This window comes from Passer montanus, unplaced genomic scaffold (genome assembly GCF_014805655.1).
Source record: "Passer montanus isolate IOZ18808 unplaced genomic scaffold, ASM1480565v1 scaffold7, whole genome shotgun sequence".
NCBI lineage: Eukaryota > Metazoa > Chordata > Aves > Passeriformes > Passeridae > Passer > Passer montanus.
Window position 1 is genome coordinate 16,783,952 of NW_024372147.1, and position 21,459 is coordinate 16,805,410.

A 21,459-nucleotide genomic window follows, 5' to 3' on the forward strand; every position below is an offset into this window, starting at 1 on the left:
AGACTTAATAGTGCAAGACACCTTAATTATTTTGCCCAGCATTGTGGAGTTTTGTTCCATTCTTTTAAGTGAAGTATGTAAAAAAACAATTAACAAAAAAATCCCTGAACTCAACCAAGGTTGCCTGTCAAGAGCAAGGTCTACTCTCAAAAAAAAAAGAAAGTCTTACAAAGTAACAGGATACGCACTCCCTTGCTGTTTTAACTTCCAGAAACAAATACCATAGGCAGATTTCAAAGGTCATTTCCCTCCAAAAACAACGTTTATCAGAGCCTCAATGAACAATGGGAAAAGCAAGCGCATTTCAATCTTTTGTAATACAGTTTACTGTACAGTATAAGTATTTTCATCTTTTGATCATTAAGAAGTTTTAAGGAAATTTTAATCTTTTCATAAAATCCCTCTAAATAGAAATAAATGTAAACATAAATGTAAGCTTTGCAGTCACACTAGGGTTCATGTTTCTATACTCATTAGTTATGCTGAGGTGACAGTTCCTCAATACACAGTCCTAGACAAATACTTTCTTTATCACTTCCACATGCCAGGGGCTCAGGAAAATGCTAGCAACCCTCAGCTGCATCAATACCTTTGCCTCTCCCTGCTAAAACTTTGAGAGACTCTACCCTTACAGAGCCAGGTACATACTATAGATGATTGTAATGCAAATTTTATTACTTCAGGAGCAACACCAGGTTTAAATAAGCCTAATCTGATAGTTGACAAATGATGTGGAACTGTATGAAGCAGGAAAGCAATGGTGCCAACAACAGCAGATGAAAAAACACCAAACTTTTGGCAGAGTATAGATATATAGTTTCAACCATTTTCCCTTACAGTAAGAAGACGTAAAGTGACTCCAAGAGCAAAAAAAAAAATCCTCAGAAAAACAAGAAGATTCCCACCTGTCTGCCCAATGATGTATTCTAAGAACTCAACAAGACCTCCCTTGAGTTCCCAAGCCATAATCTAGTGTCTTAACATCTATTTCAATATAGGCCCACTGTCCTCAAAAGTTGCAAGCTGAAAGCACTGGTATAGACAACAATTAGAAAGATTATACTTATAGGAAATATTAAGTATGTGCTATGATATATGATCTTTAGTACTTGTATAGCATCTATAAAAGGCAACAAGTCAATTATTAATGTATTAAAAAATCAGTTCCCAGCTGCCTTTGTAATCTTTAGCACCACAGGCTTGAATTCCTAAGTATGCAATGACACAACATGATGAACATCACGAAACACATCCAGAATAACATGTTCTCCTTTAAACATTGGTTGAATGTTAAGCAGAGGTAGTCGGTTTCTAACTTTCTTCTATGTTTTCATATTTTACACTTGTAGCATTTAAGATACATACTATTTCCTTCTTTCTACATGAAAACACTGCTTTCCTCACACCTTTGTACCATTTGTAGATACGATAAGGATATGAGTATCATAGGACCAGTGACAGACCTACCAGTTTGGATTAATCTTATAGGTGTTACTACCAGAAAGAAACAAAAAACACCAGTTAAACTTTTCTAATTCTCATGCTCTTTCTTGTGGCCTTTATTCCCCTGCCATTAAAAAAGGAATAAGCCACATCCTTACAACTGCTCCCTGAAAAAAGAGGATGCTGGGTGTAGGGGTGCGATAAGTATATGGAGTGTAAGGAACAAAAGAAAAGACAAAAAACAACCTTAGATCTTGACAGTCACAAGATTATGCTTTAGAAGTCTGCAGTCCTATGCCAAAAAACACTTTGATCAGCTTGCTCTGCATGTTGATTATGGCAAAGAGCATCCAAAGAAGAATTCTGAATATGCCATACTGCAGTCAGCACACACTTGGCCACTAGAACTGGCATTTTGCTGAGGTTAAGACTATGATTACAGATTCCAATGAGCAATGTTACCCACTTCTACAGAAAAATAAAGGTAGGCATTACTATACATCACTGAGGTTTAAACAGCTATGCCAGAACTAAATCTGGGCCTCTGTCTCAGTTACTTCATCTCCCCATAGGAACTACGACAAACTCCCACTTATACTAAAATATACTAAATCCAGAATTTATGGCATGTCATTTGGCACTGCATCACCATGTTCCAAACAACAATTATTAAGAAAACACTTGCTCTTCTCTGGTAAAATGCACATTTATTTTCTATCAGATTTAGCAACACTGTAAGATTAAATCCACAGATTTTTCAAATTTTGGTACAGTTGTGACATGTCAGTTACTGAAAAAAGTCACCCACTAACCATTAGCCTTCATAGTAATAAAGCAGAAAATTCATGAGTATCCAAACTGCAACTGAAGTCCAACTAGCAATGCAACAATAACCTCAGAACAGCTGTAATCCCTTCAAGGAAAGGAGAGTGACTTCTAAACAAATAAAGGCTGATGAGACAGAAGATCTTCACATACAAGGACAGCACTATAGCACTGTAAGGTAAGATATAGGAAGTGGTAAACAAATCCACCACTGGGGACAAAGCAAGCTTCACCAGTTTCAGTATTATGGAATAAAGCTCATATAAAAGAGAAGTTACAGAAGTCTCACTCAGTTGAGTTTTAACAATGCATTTCTTGTTTCAAGTTTTCCATCCACTGCATAATAATGTATAATTTCAGTTATACAATAGCAATTGCACTGTTCTTGCATTCAAGAGACTTTGGTTAGCAGGACATACTTTTATCCACAGCATATTTTTTTTTTGTCTTCAACATAAAATTCAAAATACTGTGGATGTTACCAAGTTTGAAGCAGAAAATACGCATTTACAGAGCAGTGTAACCTTTACTCTTGGCACCTGAGTAGCAATGAAGTCCTAGGGAACATCCCGTATTTCCTGATTTTTTTTTTCTTGTTACTGGTACTGCAAATTGCTTAAAATAAATTGGTTTATTCTAGGTCATGCTATTGTGTAAATTCTAAACAAGTTTGAATTTAATATTTAAAGTGGAACTGCAAATTGATTTCAGACCCATAAAACACGGAAACTTAACTGGCAGCAAATACATGCTGCGATTTGAGTTAATTTTGTTGATTTAGGGTTTTCTTCTAGCAGGAAATTAAGAAATCTGAGTTTCACTGTGTTTTGGTCTATGCCATAAACTGTTTGAATGACATCTTGTGGCGCTGTTCAGTACTACCATTCTTCTTCCATTATAACATTATATTTACTTCTAATTTACAACACAAAATTCAACTACTACTTCTAGAAAGCCTTGAATCATATGGCTATGAATGTAGCTGTACTATGGTTTAAAGAGAAATTGAGATAAGAATTTATTTTTTTTTCAGCCATCCCTGATCTTTCAATCTGAAAAAGAAGTACGTTACGCAAAAAGCAAACAAAATAGTTTTAAAGGACAGAGATGTCAGGGAAATCACGATGACTGTAGTATCCTGTAAGCGTGAGAGCCACAGAGAACAAAACCAGTTATAGTCTGACCAGAAGCATAATTTAACTCATTTAATTGTTACTTTGCCACTAATTTCTCAAAGCACTTACAATCTGTATGTTCAGTTACACTCTTTCCCTCCCATTGAGGAAACAGGAAAAGCGTAAAGTTAAAAACTAAATAAAGCATCTCCCAGTTCTCTGTCGTGAACAGATACCACCTGAGCAACACTTGAGCAACTCAGTGCATCAACACCTGTTAAGCTGCTGCTACCACCATCACCAATGCAGATATGTAAACCACCTGAGATGGCAGCTAGTATGACAAAGCAGTCTGAAATTTCTTCTTGATCACACTGTGATTTGAGCTAACATTATCTGTTGTCAGTAGAATAATTAAAGACACTACTTCATCCAACAACAAGAAACGTTCTCTGAAAAGATGAAAAGATTCAGTCTTGCAATTGCACTGCATATAACCACTTCTGATAGTACCCACACCACCAATACGGCCGGGAAACTTCTGTCAGAGAGAAATCTTCCTCAGTGGAAGATAGTTTTCTGAAGGCTGAAAGAGTGTCATCAGAAGTGATGCTGCCATTTAAATGGTTGTGTCAGCTTAGAGCCTTTCTTGAGGCTAGCACTCAGAATTTGCAGACATTTATAAATCACTTTGCAGCCTTTGATAGTTTTGAAGTGATTATAAGAAAGTGAGAAGCAGGATCACAGAATATTCTCAGCTGGAAGGCACCCACAAGGATCACTGTGTACAACTCCTAGTGTTTCCAGCTTTCCCAAAAATATTGAGAAAAAGCTTCTTTGAAAGATACCACTGCAGAGGTGGTGTTGCCAGAACCTACTCGGTGCTAGTACATCCACATACATGTCCAGGTTTCAGAAACACTGTTTAACAGCATTACAATACTGCTCATCTTCTGGCAGAATGTGAAAACCATTCTGGTTTCCTCCAAGTATCAAAACTATCAAGGGGTGGCACAAACAAGAACAGTCTTCAAAAAAAGCAGAACTAAAAATGTGGAATTTCAGCCTTGTAACAGCTGTAGATATGTCTATTTAATACCATTCAGGATGCATATCCAAGCAAATGTCTAAGACAAATAAATGACAATGCAGTAAAAAAGCAGAAACCACACTGAAGAGCTTAAAATTGTAAAACTTGCCTTTCTGAGCAAATAAAAAGCCACAAAAACTATAGTGACTACGTTACAGAGAGCCACAGCAAATCAACAGTTCATTGTTTGCATCCTCATACGTGCCAAGTGCACGGCAATAAGAACATATTCACTGTGTGGTACTTCCCATCAGATCTGACAGATTTCAGCTGGAGAAGTGTTCTGCAACAGCATGCCCACATTTGTACACTGCATTTTGTTCCTATCCTTATACTGACTAGAGGGTTCAGATTTTATCTTGTAGACTCATCAGTTCATCCAAACCATTCATCTTTGCTGGGTTGTACATCCTACCAAAACTGGCATATAACCATATCGGTGGGCATAGGGCCATTTTAACAGATGGAGAAAGAAAGTAGTTGTGCCAATGAGCTAGCGGATGCATCAAGTATGAATATTAGAGCTGGAGTCTCCTCCAAGAATTTCACAAATGGCAATCTATGTACAATCTCTCCATGACTGGTTGAACAGAATATGCCAAGATAAAACTAGATCAATTTAAGACTCCAAGAACACCTCTGGCAGCTGTTGAAAGCAAGTTTTTAGCTCCAATGGGTTTGGAAAAGTTTTCTGCACAGAGAATTGGGGAATGAGTATCTTAATGAAATCACCACCTTCAGCTCTCTGCAAAACAGGCTTGCAAATATCTGCAAAGAAAAATGAGTTTGCAGCACTGCCGAGTTTTCTGATGAATGGCTCCACAAAACATGTAAGCCAGACCTGCAACAAAAAAATCTAATAAATTACAAATGTATTTTGCTTGGCAGAAATAGTTTAAGATGCAAATCAGTAAAGTTGAAAATGTGTGTTATAAATTTTGCCATCTGCTTCAATACTGCACTTAATAATTGACATCTACTGATGCTACTCCTCTGGTTCACCTCTTAAGTTTTTACATTTTATCAGCTAAAGCAATAACTACTTTATTGCCGAAATTGTACCACTTCCAAGTACCAAACATTATTATATTCTAATTTTACATGCAAGCAAAGTTTTGTTTAAAATGGAATTAATATAGATGAAAATCCTCTGTCTACCTGCAATTAGCTGTAAGCAGTTATAGTTGTACCCTAATGTATGCAATTAACAAGGATTCTGTATTTCTAATTAACTCTCCAGGTATGCTTACATGTTGGATGGTGGTTAAAATTTTCACTCCTAAATTCAGAGTAATAATAATGTAATAAAGCATAATGTAATTATAAAAATATTCTATTAACTTAGGTGATGTGAATCACATAGTATTTCTCTACACTAAACAGGAGATTCTGAGATTCCAGCTAGGCAGTGCTTACTGCATGGAGTCCATCAATCTAGAACTAGGAGAAATAGCTTGAAGCCCACATGCTGGATTCAGCTTGTACATAAGATTCACATAACATATTGGCTCTTACAAATTTTCTGTTGAAAACTTCTGTTACGGACAAAGACTTCTCTGGAAATTGTTTCCATAACTCTGGGGACCAGAATCTGACCCTTTCTCTACTTCTTGAAATATGTGGGACATGTGAATATCTATAATATTTCAGTTCACAGACAAGTGTCAACCTGCCAACCTGGACAGACTAATACATTTTTAAAACATAAATTCACAAGTTTTATAAAGGAATACCACAATGCCAGTTCATATGTCAAGTGTGAAAGAGGAAGAGAAGAAGGAGACCAAAAGGCATCTTGAGTCATGCAACAGGGCCCTTTCTACACAAGAAGGTTCAAACTGACTCATCCCAGGTATGTAAGATCTTTTAATTATTTAGTTATTGAGATGCTTAACAGAATGAACACAAAATTTCCATTCTCTGAACACCAGATCTACTTCATTCATCTAAGTAACCAAAAGGTTTCAACAGCACTACATTTCAAAACCACAAGTTCTATTTGCCTCTTTAGTCAGGATTAAATATACACAGAAAAGGCTAGCATCAGTATAATATATTTGTTATGAAATCTCTTATTCAAGAACAGTTTTAGTTTAGTCAACACCAGTAAGAAATCAGTTTCTTATGTACATGTTGTAATACTACAGAGAGATTAGAAAACCCTCTTCCTTACCTCCTCTCTTTTGTCCTGAACATGTACAGTCATCTGACAGAAGCAGACCAAAATTGTATTTTTATGTTTTCTATTTTCTTTCACTGCAGTGGATACATACAGTGTATTATCTAATGAGAAACAATGTTTGTACACAGTGTGTGAAACATAATGCACCTTACTTATATTAAGATAAAAGATCATGAAATAAACAGTTATTTTTAATAATCTTCTAACAGTAAAACTTTATACTTTGTCAGGATAAAGATGTCACCAGGACAGAAATTTTGATGAACTAAGATATTTTCAATACTGATAGCACATGTTTGAACCAAACTACAACACAAGCATGTACTAAAAATACTACGTTTACTAATTGAAATGAAATTATATTTGTAATTGGAAGTCAGTGGATAGATTATTGAATGCTAAAGGCAAAAAAGGCAGCTTTAGCAGGAGAATGACACATAGGTTTTTACACCAAGGGATGATCAGAGCTTTGGGATGATACGAACTTCAGCAGAGTAGTCCTACTGAAATGCTAGGAAAAAAAAACCCAGGACAAACAGTTTATATTAAACCAACCCTGGATTTCAGATTTAAGTCTACCAACACTGATTTGTGCCTCTGTGTGGGCTCTTCAGTCTCAAGATCAAAGACAACTTATCCTAACAACTTCATTATTTTCTTAACCATTTTGGCTTACTTCTTCATGACAAACAGGGGAAGGCAGACAACACAAAGAAAAAAGACTGGAACTTTTTCAATGAAGTGCTTACAGTACTACCTTGATACTTATACATTAAGTACATGATATTGTTCTGATTGACTGGCAACAGGCAAGCACAGAGTTCTGGTCCAACATTACTGCACTAATGTTCTGGGCTATAAATTATATATGTATCCCTCTGCTGAGAGGTATTTCTTGCATGATCAGTAGACCCAAGGAAGAATCCCCCTTCCTCAGCAACAAAAAAGTTTGCCAAGCACTGAAACAACACAATAGTATCAGACATGAGTATATCAGCAATGATGAGAGACAATCCAGAGAGATCAGCAAACAACCTTTAAAAAGCTCTAATAGTAATTTTCATTTCACCAGTTTCCACTTCTACTTCCCTAAACCCACGTCTTCATGCACAAGACACATCTTGCACTTCTTTGTATCTTCTTATATTGCCTTGTGATGAGCAGGTTTTGCACTATTACTAGACTGAACTATTAGAAATACAATGTGTATGCTTGATGAATGATTACTACATTTTCCAACAAGAGTGCCACACAATCTGCTTTTCTAACAATAACCCTCACTTGCAGTCCAGTGGGTTTTTCACACTAATCACCTTCCCTGCACAGCATCTGTTCCTCAACTACCCAATCCATACTCAGAGATTAACCACACAAGTGTTAAGCTGAATTGAACTGTATTAACTGAATTGTGGATAACACCCTATTTCAGCAAGAATTTGCTTGTCAACTACACAAGACCACAGACAGCAATGTCTGTTTTCCTCTCAAGTCATTCCTTTAGAGGATTACACTCCTGTAAGGGTAAGAGCAAGTCTAGGGGAGTAATTAATTCATTTGGCATGCTCACATATCACAAGCTGCTGGTTCTTCCATACTAAAAGGCATCCATATACATACATATGTAGACAACACCTCAGGACTCAAGAGCTGTATTTCCCTGTATTCACTGGGGAGGCTCAGGTAGAATCACTCACTTCAGCTTCTGCATTTAACAAAACAAAGAACTACACTTCACCTGCAAAACAGTCCTAAGTTTATGAGGTATGTAGAAAATTATGGCCATGATCAATGATCAGGATACCCTTCATCCCATGGAAAAAAGAAAGTAGCAAAATAATAGTTTAGAAATAAAGTGCCAAGTTGTTTTGACGGGAGGGGATGAGGAAAGAAGGGTGCAAACAACATAAATCAGCAAAAAACACACAGTTCCAGAGAAGAACATTTATACTAGAGCAGAGAAAATCTGAACTGGAACAGAATGAAAAAGTGAAGTATTTAGCAAAATAGAAGGGGAAAAAGAAACGAGACTCATCTGGCAAACTGAGGAGGCCCATCAGCTACTGTCTCAAAGAGCTACGCATTAGAGTGCCTGCAGCTTCATTTTTTCGTGATTTAGTCTGCTGTGGCTCACAAATAAACACATCAGTTGAGGTTTCCAGAGCATAGATGTTCTCTTTGTGCAGAACAATCAAACTGAAGACGCAGCAATTGATTTTCTAATGTACATGAGACCTTAAGTTTATGGTGCTTTTTATTGGTTGCTCTTGGAATAGATTTCCAATTTGTTGCAGAATACAATTCCAGCTTAGCAAACCTTTTGATCCTTTCATTTGGACATTCTTCCTCTCCAATCTACTTTTACTTTAAGGAACTGAAAGGCTTTCTGTACCAGTGCACTTGGTTGGGCTTTTTTTGCCTTCTCCATTTCCTCATTTTGATTTCTGACCAAGAGACTGTTGACACTGTTAACACCCACTTCGAGCTGGCCACCTCGCCCAGATCCACTACATTTCCAACCAGAACTATCACAAACACTTCTTTTTACAAACACTTTTTATATATACACACATCTGAAAGCAAAATTAGGACAATTCCACCGCGGTTAGCTGTCGCAACAGAGAAGAAACGATAAGCAGTTTTCCAAAGAAACCAAAAGAAACACTTTACAGATAACCCACTACCTATGCACACTTTAAACGTAAGCAAGCGAACTTTTCCGCGGAGTCACGACGGGAGTCAAGCGGGAGGCGCGGCTTGCCGGCCAAGGCCCCTGCAGCTGCCGGCTGTCGCTGCCCGTGGGATGCCCCGCCAGCCCAGCACCGCCCGCCAGCCCGCCCAGCGAGCTCCCTTACTTCTTGGTGTCGCTGCTGAAGAGCCCGAAGGCCGCGGGAGCCGAGGGGGTCACGGTGGGAGCCGCCTCCTGCGCCAGCTCGGGCGCCGCCTCCCCGCCCTGCTCGCTGTAAGTGAGCCCGTTGCCGGACATGGTGGTGCCCCTGGTGCCGGTGGTGCCCCTGGTGCCGGTGGTGCCCGCCCGCCCCGCCAAAGTTGCCGTCGCGGCGCTGCCGGCCCGGCGCTCTGCCCGGAAGCGGCGCGGTCACGCGGCGGGGGGCGGGGCGCCCCCGCCCGGACGTGCGGCGGGAGCCGCGGCCCCGCGGCCGGGGGAGGAAGGGCCGGGAAAGGGCTGGCCGGGGAAAGGGCCGGCCGGGGAAAGGGCCGGCCCCGGACCAGTATCTTGCAAAGAAGTCCCTGGCCGCTGCCGTCCCTTAAAATGCAAAGCTTGGCCTAGAGCATCGGCTCGTTTGTTGGTTCTAGTGACCATGTTACCAGTGCCAGTACTCCACGCTGGCGATAGAAGCAAGCTCTTTACATATGCGACACCAGAAATATAACCGGATAGTTAGAGGTCTTCTGAGGGAAGTTTCTCCTAATTCTCTCTAATCCTGTTTACGATTCTGTTTTCCTACGTCCATCTTTCTTATCTTTCCTAGACTTTCAAGGATAATCTGTGTTCATTACAGCAGCCTTCAATCCATCTCCTGACATATGCTAGTGGAGTGCAACCTTTTCCTCCTTAGAACTGAACTAATTTCCAAAAGGTTACCTGCTCACAATCAATACTTTTTATCTTGCAAAGAAGAAAAAAAAAGGGGTTGGGTGGATTGTCATATTTCTCTGAAGTAGCTTTTTTACTTGCTTGCTGTTTAGCAACTTGTATTTTTCTGATTGAAGCTGAGGCAATACCAAGCAACTTTTTTTTAAAATGTATATTTTTATTTAATCCTTTATAAAAAGGATTTACCAGTAAAGGATTTATTAAGAGTATGGGGTTGCTGTAAAGGCAGCTGTCCTCAATAGTTGCCTTCTATAGGTGCCAGTGTTTCAATTTTTTATGATTTCTCACAGGTTTTTTTCCTGCGTAGCACTGTTTTTTGAAAGTCATTGTTTAGATTGAGAAAGTCCCAGTGTGAATATTCTTGACTATCTCTGTTTTACCTATTGGTTTTTTAGACTTCAGGTTTTGTTCTGCCTTTTTCATTGTTTTCAGTAGCAGTCATCATGGTTTTCTTTCCCTATAGAGAGGAATATCTTATTATTACTACCATAAACTGTCACAGGAACTATTGGTACTCATCCTGTGATTTGCTTTGAGGCAGACACCTCTCAGTCATACAGAGCCAGAGAAGATTCTACATTCTGATTTTTAAAGCATCAAAAGCCAGAGCAGGCTTAAAGAGAATTGGGTCTGAACCAGACAAAAATGGACACCCACTTCTCTCTACAGGAAGATCTGAGAATTCCTGTCAGCAGTCCTTAGAAATTGTCTCTGTTTTTCAGACTGTGCCTATTTATTTCAAATTGTAACAGAGACAGCACTTGAACTTTGACTCCAGATATGGTTTTGTTTACATTAAGAGGTTGCTAGCTATGACTTATATTTGTGTACCAGGCACATACAGTGTAGGAAGGGGTAATCTATAGGAGGCCAAGCCAACAGTTTGTAAGGTAGATCTATTCTAGTTTCTTTTAAGACTGTCTACTTGGTCTCTGAGGCAAGAGGTTGCTTCTTTGTTTAAATGTCTAAAATAAGGCTTTACTACCGCTAAGAACTCCTCAAGTACAATAAATTAATTTTTTTTTACCATGTATATCTACTACGTAGCATTTACTACCTGCGCAACTTAAGTATTCTTGGAGTAAATGGAAAAAGAAAACAATAGACTTGTAGAATTTGTCAGAGTAATTTGTGGGAGTACAAATGGCAAAAATAAGACAAATAGTTATTGAGGTAGAAGAACATGAGACTGTGATATGAGAAGAGGAGGAAATAATAACAGTGATGCAGAGCTTCGCTTAAATATTACCTGAAAGTTTATTAAGTGTAATTGAAAATTCCTATCAGGAATGTTAGCTGTGAGGTTCTGCTATCAGTTCTTGATCTCGTTTTAGCTTGAAGTATGCCACAACTGTTCAGTGAATAGCCTTTTCCTGTCTAAATTACATCTTCAAAATCACCATGCAGTGATAAGTACTTGCACATTGAATTTATACCTGTATGCAATTACATCAGAATTACAGAATCATGAAATGCAAATTACTCCAAATCTAAATTCTCCACTTACATTCATTGGTTACAGCATTGTATATTTCAAAGTTTGGTGCAGCATAAGAAAATTAACAGACAGGGCTTAAAAGAGAGAACAGAGAAGGCTTTTGCTCTCAATTTTCCACTTAACTTTTTTTCTGAAACTATTTCACCTTCTTTATTTATACCATCTTTACAAATCTACTTACCTAGTGTCTGGTAATTACTTGGTTTCTTACTTTCCACTCATAGATGTTAACTATACAATATGTGGACACATACAAACATGTAAGCATGGACACAGCTTTTAGAAGTTAATTGCACTGAGCATGGACACATATAAGCATGGACACAGCTTTTAGAAGTTAATTGCACTGAGAAATAATTTCTAAGGCTCAGTGGAAGGGAAGATGTATTTTTATGGATAAATGCATAAGCATTTTCATCAAAACTCATGTATACATATACATTTGAGGGGAAAAAGATTTACATTGCTCAACAAACTGTAATTTTGTAGTTCCAACAAACATTAACTATTCTAGGCTTTCTGAAACGTCTAGACAAGATACTTTGCGGTGTTTTTTACAAAGTTATATACATTTCTGGCCACTGGGCTGCCAAATGCTTATTGTGTGCCCTCTTGTGGCTCAGATTACTAGTATGTTGTTTGTCATGAAGGAGACAAGAAATGCATTAAAAATATTTTAAATGGAATTCAAGCTCTGTATAAGAGAAATGTCAAGCTACTAAAAGCTTTTCTCATACTCTGTATGTTGCTAATAGACTTTCATAGTTTTGGGAACTTCTGCACAGCCTTGGAAATGTGGGACACAGGGAGGAAATTTTGGCCAAGGAGAGATCTTTGTGTCCAGGTATCACCATGGGCAGCAGGAAGGAGGAATTCTGCCCTGTCCCCAGGTGAGCCCCACTGCAGAGCCCAGCACAGCAGGGACCTGGAGCTGCTGGAGCCAGGCAGAGGAGGCACCAAATTATCAGAGGATGGAGCAGCTCTGCTGGGAGAGCTGGGGGGGCTCACTGCAGAGGAGAAGGTTGGGGGGACCTCAGAGTGGCCTCACAGGGCCTGAAGGAGCCACAGGAGAGCTGGAGAGGGACTGGGGACAAGGGATGGAGGGACAGGACACAGGGAATGGCTCCCACTGCCAGAGGGCAGGGCTAGATGGGAGATTGGGAATTGGGAATTGTTCCCTGGCAGGGTGGGCAGCCCTGGCACAGGGTGCCCAGAGCAGCTGTGGCTACCCCTGGATCCCTGGCAGTGCCCATATGCAAAATATGCTGATATTGAAGATTCTACACAAATGTCTAAGAGTATTGTGTTGTAAATCTCATTGATGAAGGGTAAGTAATGATACAATCCAAACTTCTTGTAATATGATTTTTTCTTTCATTAGTGATCTAGAAACCTGATGCATAATAAGTTACTTTGAAATTAAGCACCAAGAAGTCTTTCCCCAACCTGACATAAGACATTTTCAGCCTAAGGCATGAACTCAGTTTCCAATAGTCCTGAGCCTGGAAAACACTTTAATCTGCCTCCCTCCAAGTGAATCAAGACTTGTGTCTGTAATGAAAGCAAATGAGTTTTTTCCAAAAGTACCAGTTCTCTGTTCCTTCTTAGCAGGACTGGCTACCATGTTATCCACAGAAGTTCACATATCAACACTTGAAATCAGGATATTCCAAATTCTCTCTTATTCCTTTTATTATACAGCTCTTCTGTAAACTCTAAAATGATACAATATATATCTTATCTTCATCAGTTAATATTCCTTCAAATGGTTATGATGATTTTAGATAAATGATGAATAGGAAAAGTAGAAGGCAAAAAGCAAAAACATAGAACACAAAACAGAAACATTTGAAAGATAAAACAATTCTTCAGTTGTAGAGTTCTTTTTAATTTCTTCAAGCATAAACATGCAAAATAGGTATTAGTAGAACTGGAAACATAATATTAGATATTACTTTTGGATAGAGAATGTCTTGGAATTAAAAAGATTGCATTTTATTAAAAACTATTACAGAAGTACAAATATCTCCAAATGAATAAGTGCTGTGATACTCTCATATCTGGTGTGTTTGATGATAATTAAAATCCATGTAAAATGGAAGGTGAACCAGTTTTCCAAACTTCCACTGTAATTGAAAATATTTTCTGTTATTTTTTCATTGTTTAATCTTCCCAGATATTTAAATATCATATCATCAAATATGATATCAAAGCAGGAAACCTAAATCAACTGCCAACAATTTCCCATTAGTCCTATGACAGAAATGCTCACAGGACACAAATAATAGGCTTAAAATGTTAAAAACTGTGTTCAAATGTTTATTGCACTATATCCTCTATTCTAAAAACCCCTACTCCTGAAGAATGAAAACATTTGGCTTTTCCTCAGATTTTTTTAAGTAGGAGAAGAAATTCAGGATGTGGTGCATTCTCTCAAGTACCCCAGCTAGTCATAACTATCATTCTGAAGAAGTCACCAGTTACTGATTGAGTCTTAGTTGGCCTTTTCTTTATAAATTCTAGGTTTCCTCCTAGATCTATTAGTGAAACAACGATAGGCTTGGGTTTGCCAATATATCTTCTCCTTTTCTTAATCTAGAGAAGCATGGAGTCTGCAGTTACAACAAAATATTTAACTGGTTTAAGTAATGAAGCTGAAATAACTTATTAAAACCTTGTGCCTAGATAAATAATTTATACTGTAACATATCTGCCTTAATTAGTATTTTAGTTTGATAGTTACAGTTTGTAACATACATTTATTTAGCGATCTCTTTAGTTTAGATTAAAGACTTCAAGAAGAGGGTACATGTGTGTGGTTTATGTGTTTATTATAACATCTCTTCTTTACTGTGCTGCCATTATCTAGACTCTCCACTGAGTTAGGCTGCTCTTGAAATACATGCCTTGACAGTTGGAATACTTCAAGTATAGATTACAGTGGTACCAGAAAAGATTTTACTGATGTTGAATTAATGTATCATGCTCCTTTCCTCTGTAGCTGGAGCACAATACCCTTCAAAAGTAGCACCTTATTTCTACAGCATGCAGCATGTGTTGTGTCAAATGGAGGAAAAAAAAAGCCAGAAAAGTCCTTGTTTAAGGAGATCACAGAATCAGAAAGACTCATCAAATGGCAAGGGCCACTCTAGGTTGTCTTGTCCAACCTCTTTACAAGCAGGCTTCCCTAGACCAATGGTACTTAGGAGTGTGTGCAGACAGCTTTTGAATAATCTCTTTTCTGGAGAAATAGACTCCATACCCTCTCTGGGCAATCTGTTCCAGTTCTCAGGCACCCTCACAGTAAAGAAGTTCTTCTTCACGTTGAAGTAGAATTTCTGTGTTCCACTTTCTGTCCATTGCCTCTCGTTCTATTGTTTGGCATCTCTGAGAAGAGACTGGTCCATCCTCTTGACATCCTCCCTTCAGATACTTAGACATCAATAGATCACTTCTCAGATTTCTCCAGGCTAACCAAAACCAGCTCCCTCTGCCTTTCTTAATAAGTGACGTGTTCCAGTCCCCCATCATCTCTGCTGGATCCGCTCCAGGAGCTCCACGTCTCCGTTGTCCTGAGGAGCCCAGAACATCTGAACCTGCTGGCAATGCCCCCTAATGCCCCCGCTATACCATTGGCCTTCTTGGCCACCAGGACATGCTGCTGGCTCATGGACAGCTTGTTGTCCACCAGGACCCCCGGGTGTGGGGGTCACTGAATCATGTAAATACATATTTTTCCATACTTTTAAAAAGGAACTTGCTTAGAAATAGATTAGTAGATTTCTTTCATTTACTATTTAAAATACTAAAATAAAGAAAGTAAAATGCACATTTATAACTGTTGAAGTAATTTTCAATGTGCATTTAAATAAAGCACAGGCTTTATTTAAATAAATTTGTAGTTAGTCCTGGTGTTGTCCCCCAGGTGTTGTCCACCAGGACCCCCAGCTCTCCACAGAGCTGCTCCCCAGCAGGTTAGCCCCAGCCTATGCTGGTGCCTGGGGTTGTTGCTTCCCAGGTGCAGGACCTTGTGCTTTCCTGTCATTACAGATAGTGTCAAAAGACTTGCTGATTCAAGGTAGACTATATCCACTACTTTCTCCTCATCTGTCCAGGTACTTGCCTCATTGTTGAAAGCAATCACGCTGAGCAAATGTGATTTCTCCACATTGATGACTCCTGATCACCTTCTTATCATCCGTGTGGATAAAGATGGTCTCCAGAATGAAGTGCTCCATTACTTTCCCAGGGATTGAGATGAAGCTGACTGGCGGGTAGTTTCCTAGGTCCTCTTTCTTGCCCCTTTTGAAAACCAAGGTGATATTTGCTTTCTTTTCATCCTCAGCATCTCTCCTGATCTCTATGACCTTTCAAAGATGGTCTCACAATGGTGTCCACCAGGTCTTTAAACACTCATGGATATGTCCTGTCAGGGTCTATGGATTTGTGGATGTTAAGTTTGACTAGATGGTCTCTTACCTAATCCTTCTCAACCAAAGGAAAATCCATCTTTTTCCAAACCTTCTCCCTCATCTTCTGAGTTAGAGTTCCTGAGGGGTGGCCTTGGCCTTCAGTGAAGACTGAAGCAAAGAAGATGTTCAGTAATTCTACTTTCTGTGGAACCTCTGTCACTGGGGTCCTGTTCCATTCAGTAGCAGGCTCACATTATGCTTAATATTCTTTTTGTTATTGATTCATTGATGTATTGGTGTATTTGAAAACAAAATATAAAGTGGAACATGGAATTAAATAAGAGAAAGCACAAAATTGTTTTTAGAACCTGGAATGAGCAAAAAGGAAGAATGAAGTCTGAGAAAACTGTGGTGGCTCTTTCAGGTAGTGATCACAGAAGATAAAATTCTTAACAAGAGTGTAATAGAATTTGTGTGAGAAACACGGGATAGTCTCTTATTGCAGGAGAAATGAAGGAGAAATTAAAGGCGTAATGCCAAAAAATGGTTAGTCTTCACATTTTCCTAAGGGTGAAACACTTGCTTTACTTGTCCTAACAGATTTTTTTAATCTATGATAATTTATAAATAGTTTCTAGAAAGAACATAATGAACTGTCTGAGAATAAGGTCTGTAAGCAATTGCTACACTCAAGTGCACTTGTATATTAAAGGGGTGAAAAGGTCAAGAAATTATTTTCCTGGCAGACACCAGGAATGAGAAAGTTGAAGTAACATCTTGGAGATAGCACTAGATAGAAAGATGATAATTTCAGACAAAGGGGGAAAAAAACAAATAAACCAGCAATAAACTAGCAATTTTTTTTCCAGACACTTCCCTTTCAGTCACATCTGAATAGCAGCCATTCCTAACCTGGCATTCCCAAGGCCATGGAATTGTGTGTTTTGCTGAACAATATCTCTAAGTTGTTCTGGAATGAGGTAAGGGCTTCTCGGGACCCTACAACTGAGATTCCAAAGCTAACTCATATATTTAGTTAAATAAATCTTATCTTTTTCCTATGATTAAGAGTTTTTGCTTAGACAACGTGTCCTGTTGCTGAAAAAAATGTAGGGAATGCAAATTACAGAAAATTTCTAGTCACTTATACGAAAATTTCCTTTTAAAATATATTATTTTAATAAACTTTCAGATCATTATTATTATTAAATTGATAATTATCTTTCTTTTAATTGTATTTACTACTAAAATGGAATGATAAATATAGAAATGTTTGTATAATTATAAGAAAGTTTAAACTATTAATATATAAATAAAAATAATTTAAATGAAATTTTTAATAACAATATCTGACTATGTCTCTGATACTTATTCTTTTTACTCTCACTGAATCATGTAAATACATATTTTTCCATACTTTTAAAAAGGAACTTGCTTGGAAATAGATGAGAAAAGTAGATTTCTTTCATTTACTATTTCAAAGACTAAAATAAAGAAGTATAATGCACATTTATAACTGTTGAAGTAATTTTCAATGTGCATTCACAAGCCTTTTTTAGAGCATAGGCTTCATTTAAATAAATTTGTAGTTAGTCCTGTTCAGTGTATCTGAGCATGTATTTAACAAAACTTCAAATGATACAGAGAGATCAAGATGAAGAGTGACCTATGTATGAGAGGAAAAAAACTTAATAGACTTGAAGTCTGTGACCTAGGAAATAGACATTCGATAGAGACCATTCTGGTTTATGATCTATATCTATAAAGTCATGACTTGCACAGACAATGTGACTCATTATCCCATCTACTTGGAGTTACCATATAAAACCAGTTGATTGTAGGCCCAAAATAAAGAGATACTTGTCCTACAGCACAACTGAATACGTACTTTGATAGTTGCCGTGAAGTACTGTTGATGCGGAAGTTTCCATGAGTTCAAAGAACAAGAAGACAAAATTATGAAAGAAAAGGTTATTGAACATAAAGGTTATTGAAATATCGATGGCTTGGGAAGTTCCTGAACCACAAGTTTATTACAGAGAAATATCATTATGTAGTCTCCTCATTCTGATATTCTTCCATACGAATCTGATTCTTGTAATACTTACAAGTATTTGAGCCTAGATAGACCTTTGGTGCTGCACCTGTTCTTACGTATTTCAATTCACTATTCCTATTGCAGCTAGATAAATGTGTAGATATTCCTTTTATAACACAGTTCAGCAGCTGAAAAATGAGAAATTATGCGAAGCACAAAAGAAATTAGCACATACATTATCTAATGGTTCAACTTCTACCAAACTCTGGTAGAATGGGAACTAAAGTCATGCTACCTTTCTGTTTCTGCTTTCTCTTCTAAGAGACACATCAGTTCTACTTTATCTGTATTTGAAGAATGCCACTTATGATGCAAGTCAGGCTACACATCCCCTTCTGATCACAAAAGCTGACACTTTATTCAGGCTTCCTGGTTTATTTGAAAGAAAAACAGAAGCATCCTGATTTCAGTCTTATTTATCCCTCCGTGTCTTGTTTGAGATTTCTTTTGAAACTGAAAAAAAAATAATTTTCTCCTGGCAAACCATTGTGATGAGTCTTTAAAAAATATTAAGATGTTTATATGGCTTATCATGGCTATTTTTCTATGTATTTGAGATATACAGCAAGGATGACCCATCTATCCTGAACTCAGTGACACCAAGTCCCTGCTTGCTAGTGATCTAATCCTTCATTTATAATGCTTTGGTGTTGCATGGTCGTTAGATCCAGTGCTCCACAAAGCAGTTCACTCCATCTAATCACTTGAGTTAAAACAGCAATTATCACACAAAAGTTCCTTTTTCTCTGAAGCAGTGAACTACAATCCAGGGTTTTGTTTCTAGATTCCAAGTTACTTCAGTCATTCATTTTCCTATGGAAGAAATATGAAATAAGATTACACTGATGAGGCAAAATGTTGTTTGGCCTTCTATACCTGTTTGTTCCATAACTGAACTTACATGAGGAAAGCTTTTCTACAAAAAATCATTGAAAATTAAATAGTATCTTAGGAGATAGGTGTATTCTTCAAATATCAGAGAAGCAACTAGCATCTAAGAGTAGCAGAGGTCTTAGACATACTACCTTTCAAATTTTAATAAAACATGTAAAGATTTGCTAATGTGTTGTGCAAACCTTTTGACACCATTCTCATCAAAACATTCTGCTTCCATAACCTTTGATGTCTGCATTTCTTCTTTCTTTTTATCATTAGTGACTGAGTCATGAAAAGCTGGTGAAAGAAGACAGCTGCATTTCCATTACCCTTTTTCACTGGGTAGAGAAAAATGTTTTTTATAGAGAAAAATGTTAACATGAAAAATGTTTTACAGAGTAAAAACATTGCTTGTTAGTGGTCTGAGTTGCCTCACAACAAGCAAGGCTTTTAATAATTATTCTATTAGAAAAATAAAGGGATGGAATAAGCAGAGCCAAAGTAGTGGTCAGTGTTGTACAAAAGGAGCATGTTTACCAGCACATTCAAAAGGAGTCTAGGAAAAAGACATACTTTGAAACTGCAGAACTGAGCATGTAGCATAGACAAACCTGGCACACTAGTCCAAATAGTGAGGTGGGGAGTCCAGTTGGGACAGCAGGGAATACCCCTCCACAATGACCAGGGTAGTCTGCGTCTGGTTCTCCTCAGCAGAGCTTTGTGTATTGGTCTTTGCTTCTAGGGCAGAAATAATGCTGAGCATTAGAGAACACAACCTCACCCATACACACGTCCAGTTAGATTTGGGGTTGGGGGAACTGAAGTAAGTTAAAGCATTGAGACTTCACCCTGAATGCCAAACACCTTCCTTCTGCTTTGGCAAAGATATTTCTTTAATACAGCTTAGTATATGATGTCCAATTCCTTGAAAACAGGGAGACAAAGATCAAACTGCAGTTTCCTTCTGCAGTTTCCAAGCAATTTTTTTAACATTCTGAGGCCAGCTCCTATCCCTGCAGAGGGGAAGTCCCACCAAGTGACCGATAACATTATGTAAATGCTTCTTAAATTCTGGCAGTTTTGAGGTCGATGAGCAGGTGATCTGCTGAATAGATGAGGCAAAAACTGAGTGTGTTCTATCTGGACTTCAGTAAAGCCATGACACTGTCCCACAGCATTCTCCTGTAGAAGCTGACAGTCAATAGCTTGGATGGGTGTTCTTTTACTCTTTTTTTTCCTCTTTCCTGTGTAAAAAAAGTGGCTGGATGGCCAGGCTGAGAGAGTGGTAGTGAATGGAGTTAACATCCAACTGATGGCCAGTCATGAGTACTGGTGCCAGTCCTGTTTAATGCCCTCACTGATGACCTGGATAAGGGATCGAGTGCAGGTGACAGCACTGGTCAGTCTGCAGGTGATACCAAGCTGGGTGGGAGTGCTGATCTGCTGGAGGGCAGGAGGCTCTGCAGAGGGATCTGGGCAGGCTGGATCATGGGCTGAGGCCAATGGTGTGAGGTTCAGCAAGGCCCAGTGCTGGGTCCTGCCCCTGGGTCACAGCAACCCCAGGCAGTGCCACAGGCTGGGGCAGAGTGGCTGGTAAGGACCTGGGGGTGCTGCTGACAGCAGCTGAACATGAGCCAGGGTGTGCCCAGGTGGCCAAGAAGGCCAATGGCATCCTGGCCTGGACCAGCCATGGTGTGGGCAGCAGGGCCAGGGCAGAGATTGTCCCACTGTGCTGGGCATTGGTGAGGCCACACCTGGAATCCTGTCTCCAGCTCTGGGCCCTCATGATAGAAAAGATACTGAAGTCCTGAGAACAGCAATGGAACTGGCTAAGAGTCTGGAGGACAGGTATTGCAAGGTTTAGCTGAGGGAGCTCGTGTTGTTTATTCTGGAGAAAAGAAGGCTCGGGGGAGACCTTGTTTCTCTCTGCAATTGCCTGAAAGGAGGATTAAGCCAGATGGGGATTGGTATCTTCTCCCAGGCATCAAGAGACAGGGTGAGAGGATATTGCCTCAAGCTGCACCAGAGGAGTTCAGGTTGGACATCAGGGGGAATTTCTTCACTGGAAGAGTAGCTAAACATTGGAATGGACTGCCCAGGGAAGTAAGAATTCACCATCATTGGAGAGGTTCAAGAAATGGCACTTAGTACTATGGTTATTTTTCATGGTGGTGGTTGGTCAAAGGTTGGATTTGATGATCTTGGAGGTCTTTTCCAACCTTCTGATTCTATGATACTTATATACTTGCTTTAAAAAAAATTAAGAACTTAAATATTTTTCAGCAAAAATTAATTTAAGCAGAGTTA

General features: G+C 38.7%; 1 protein-coding gene across 3 annotated transcripts in view; it reads right to left on the reverse strand.

The window, feature by feature from the left end:
* Positions 1–9,724, reverse strand: part of AP3B1 (adaptor related protein complex 3 subunit beta 1) — a 152,566-nt gene extending 142,842 nt beyond the window's left edge. For all 3 annotated transcript variants that reach the window (XM_039729697.1, XM_039729695.1, XM_039729698.1), the window contains exon 1: positions 9,508–9,724. In XM_039729697.1, the coding sequence (XP_039585631.1) occupies positions 9,508–9,638 (131 nt within the window). In that variant the 5' untranslated portion in view covers positions 9,639–9,724. The remainder of the gene's footprint in view (positions 1–9,507) is intronic.
* Positions 9,725–21,459: the final 11,735 nt, after the last annotated feature.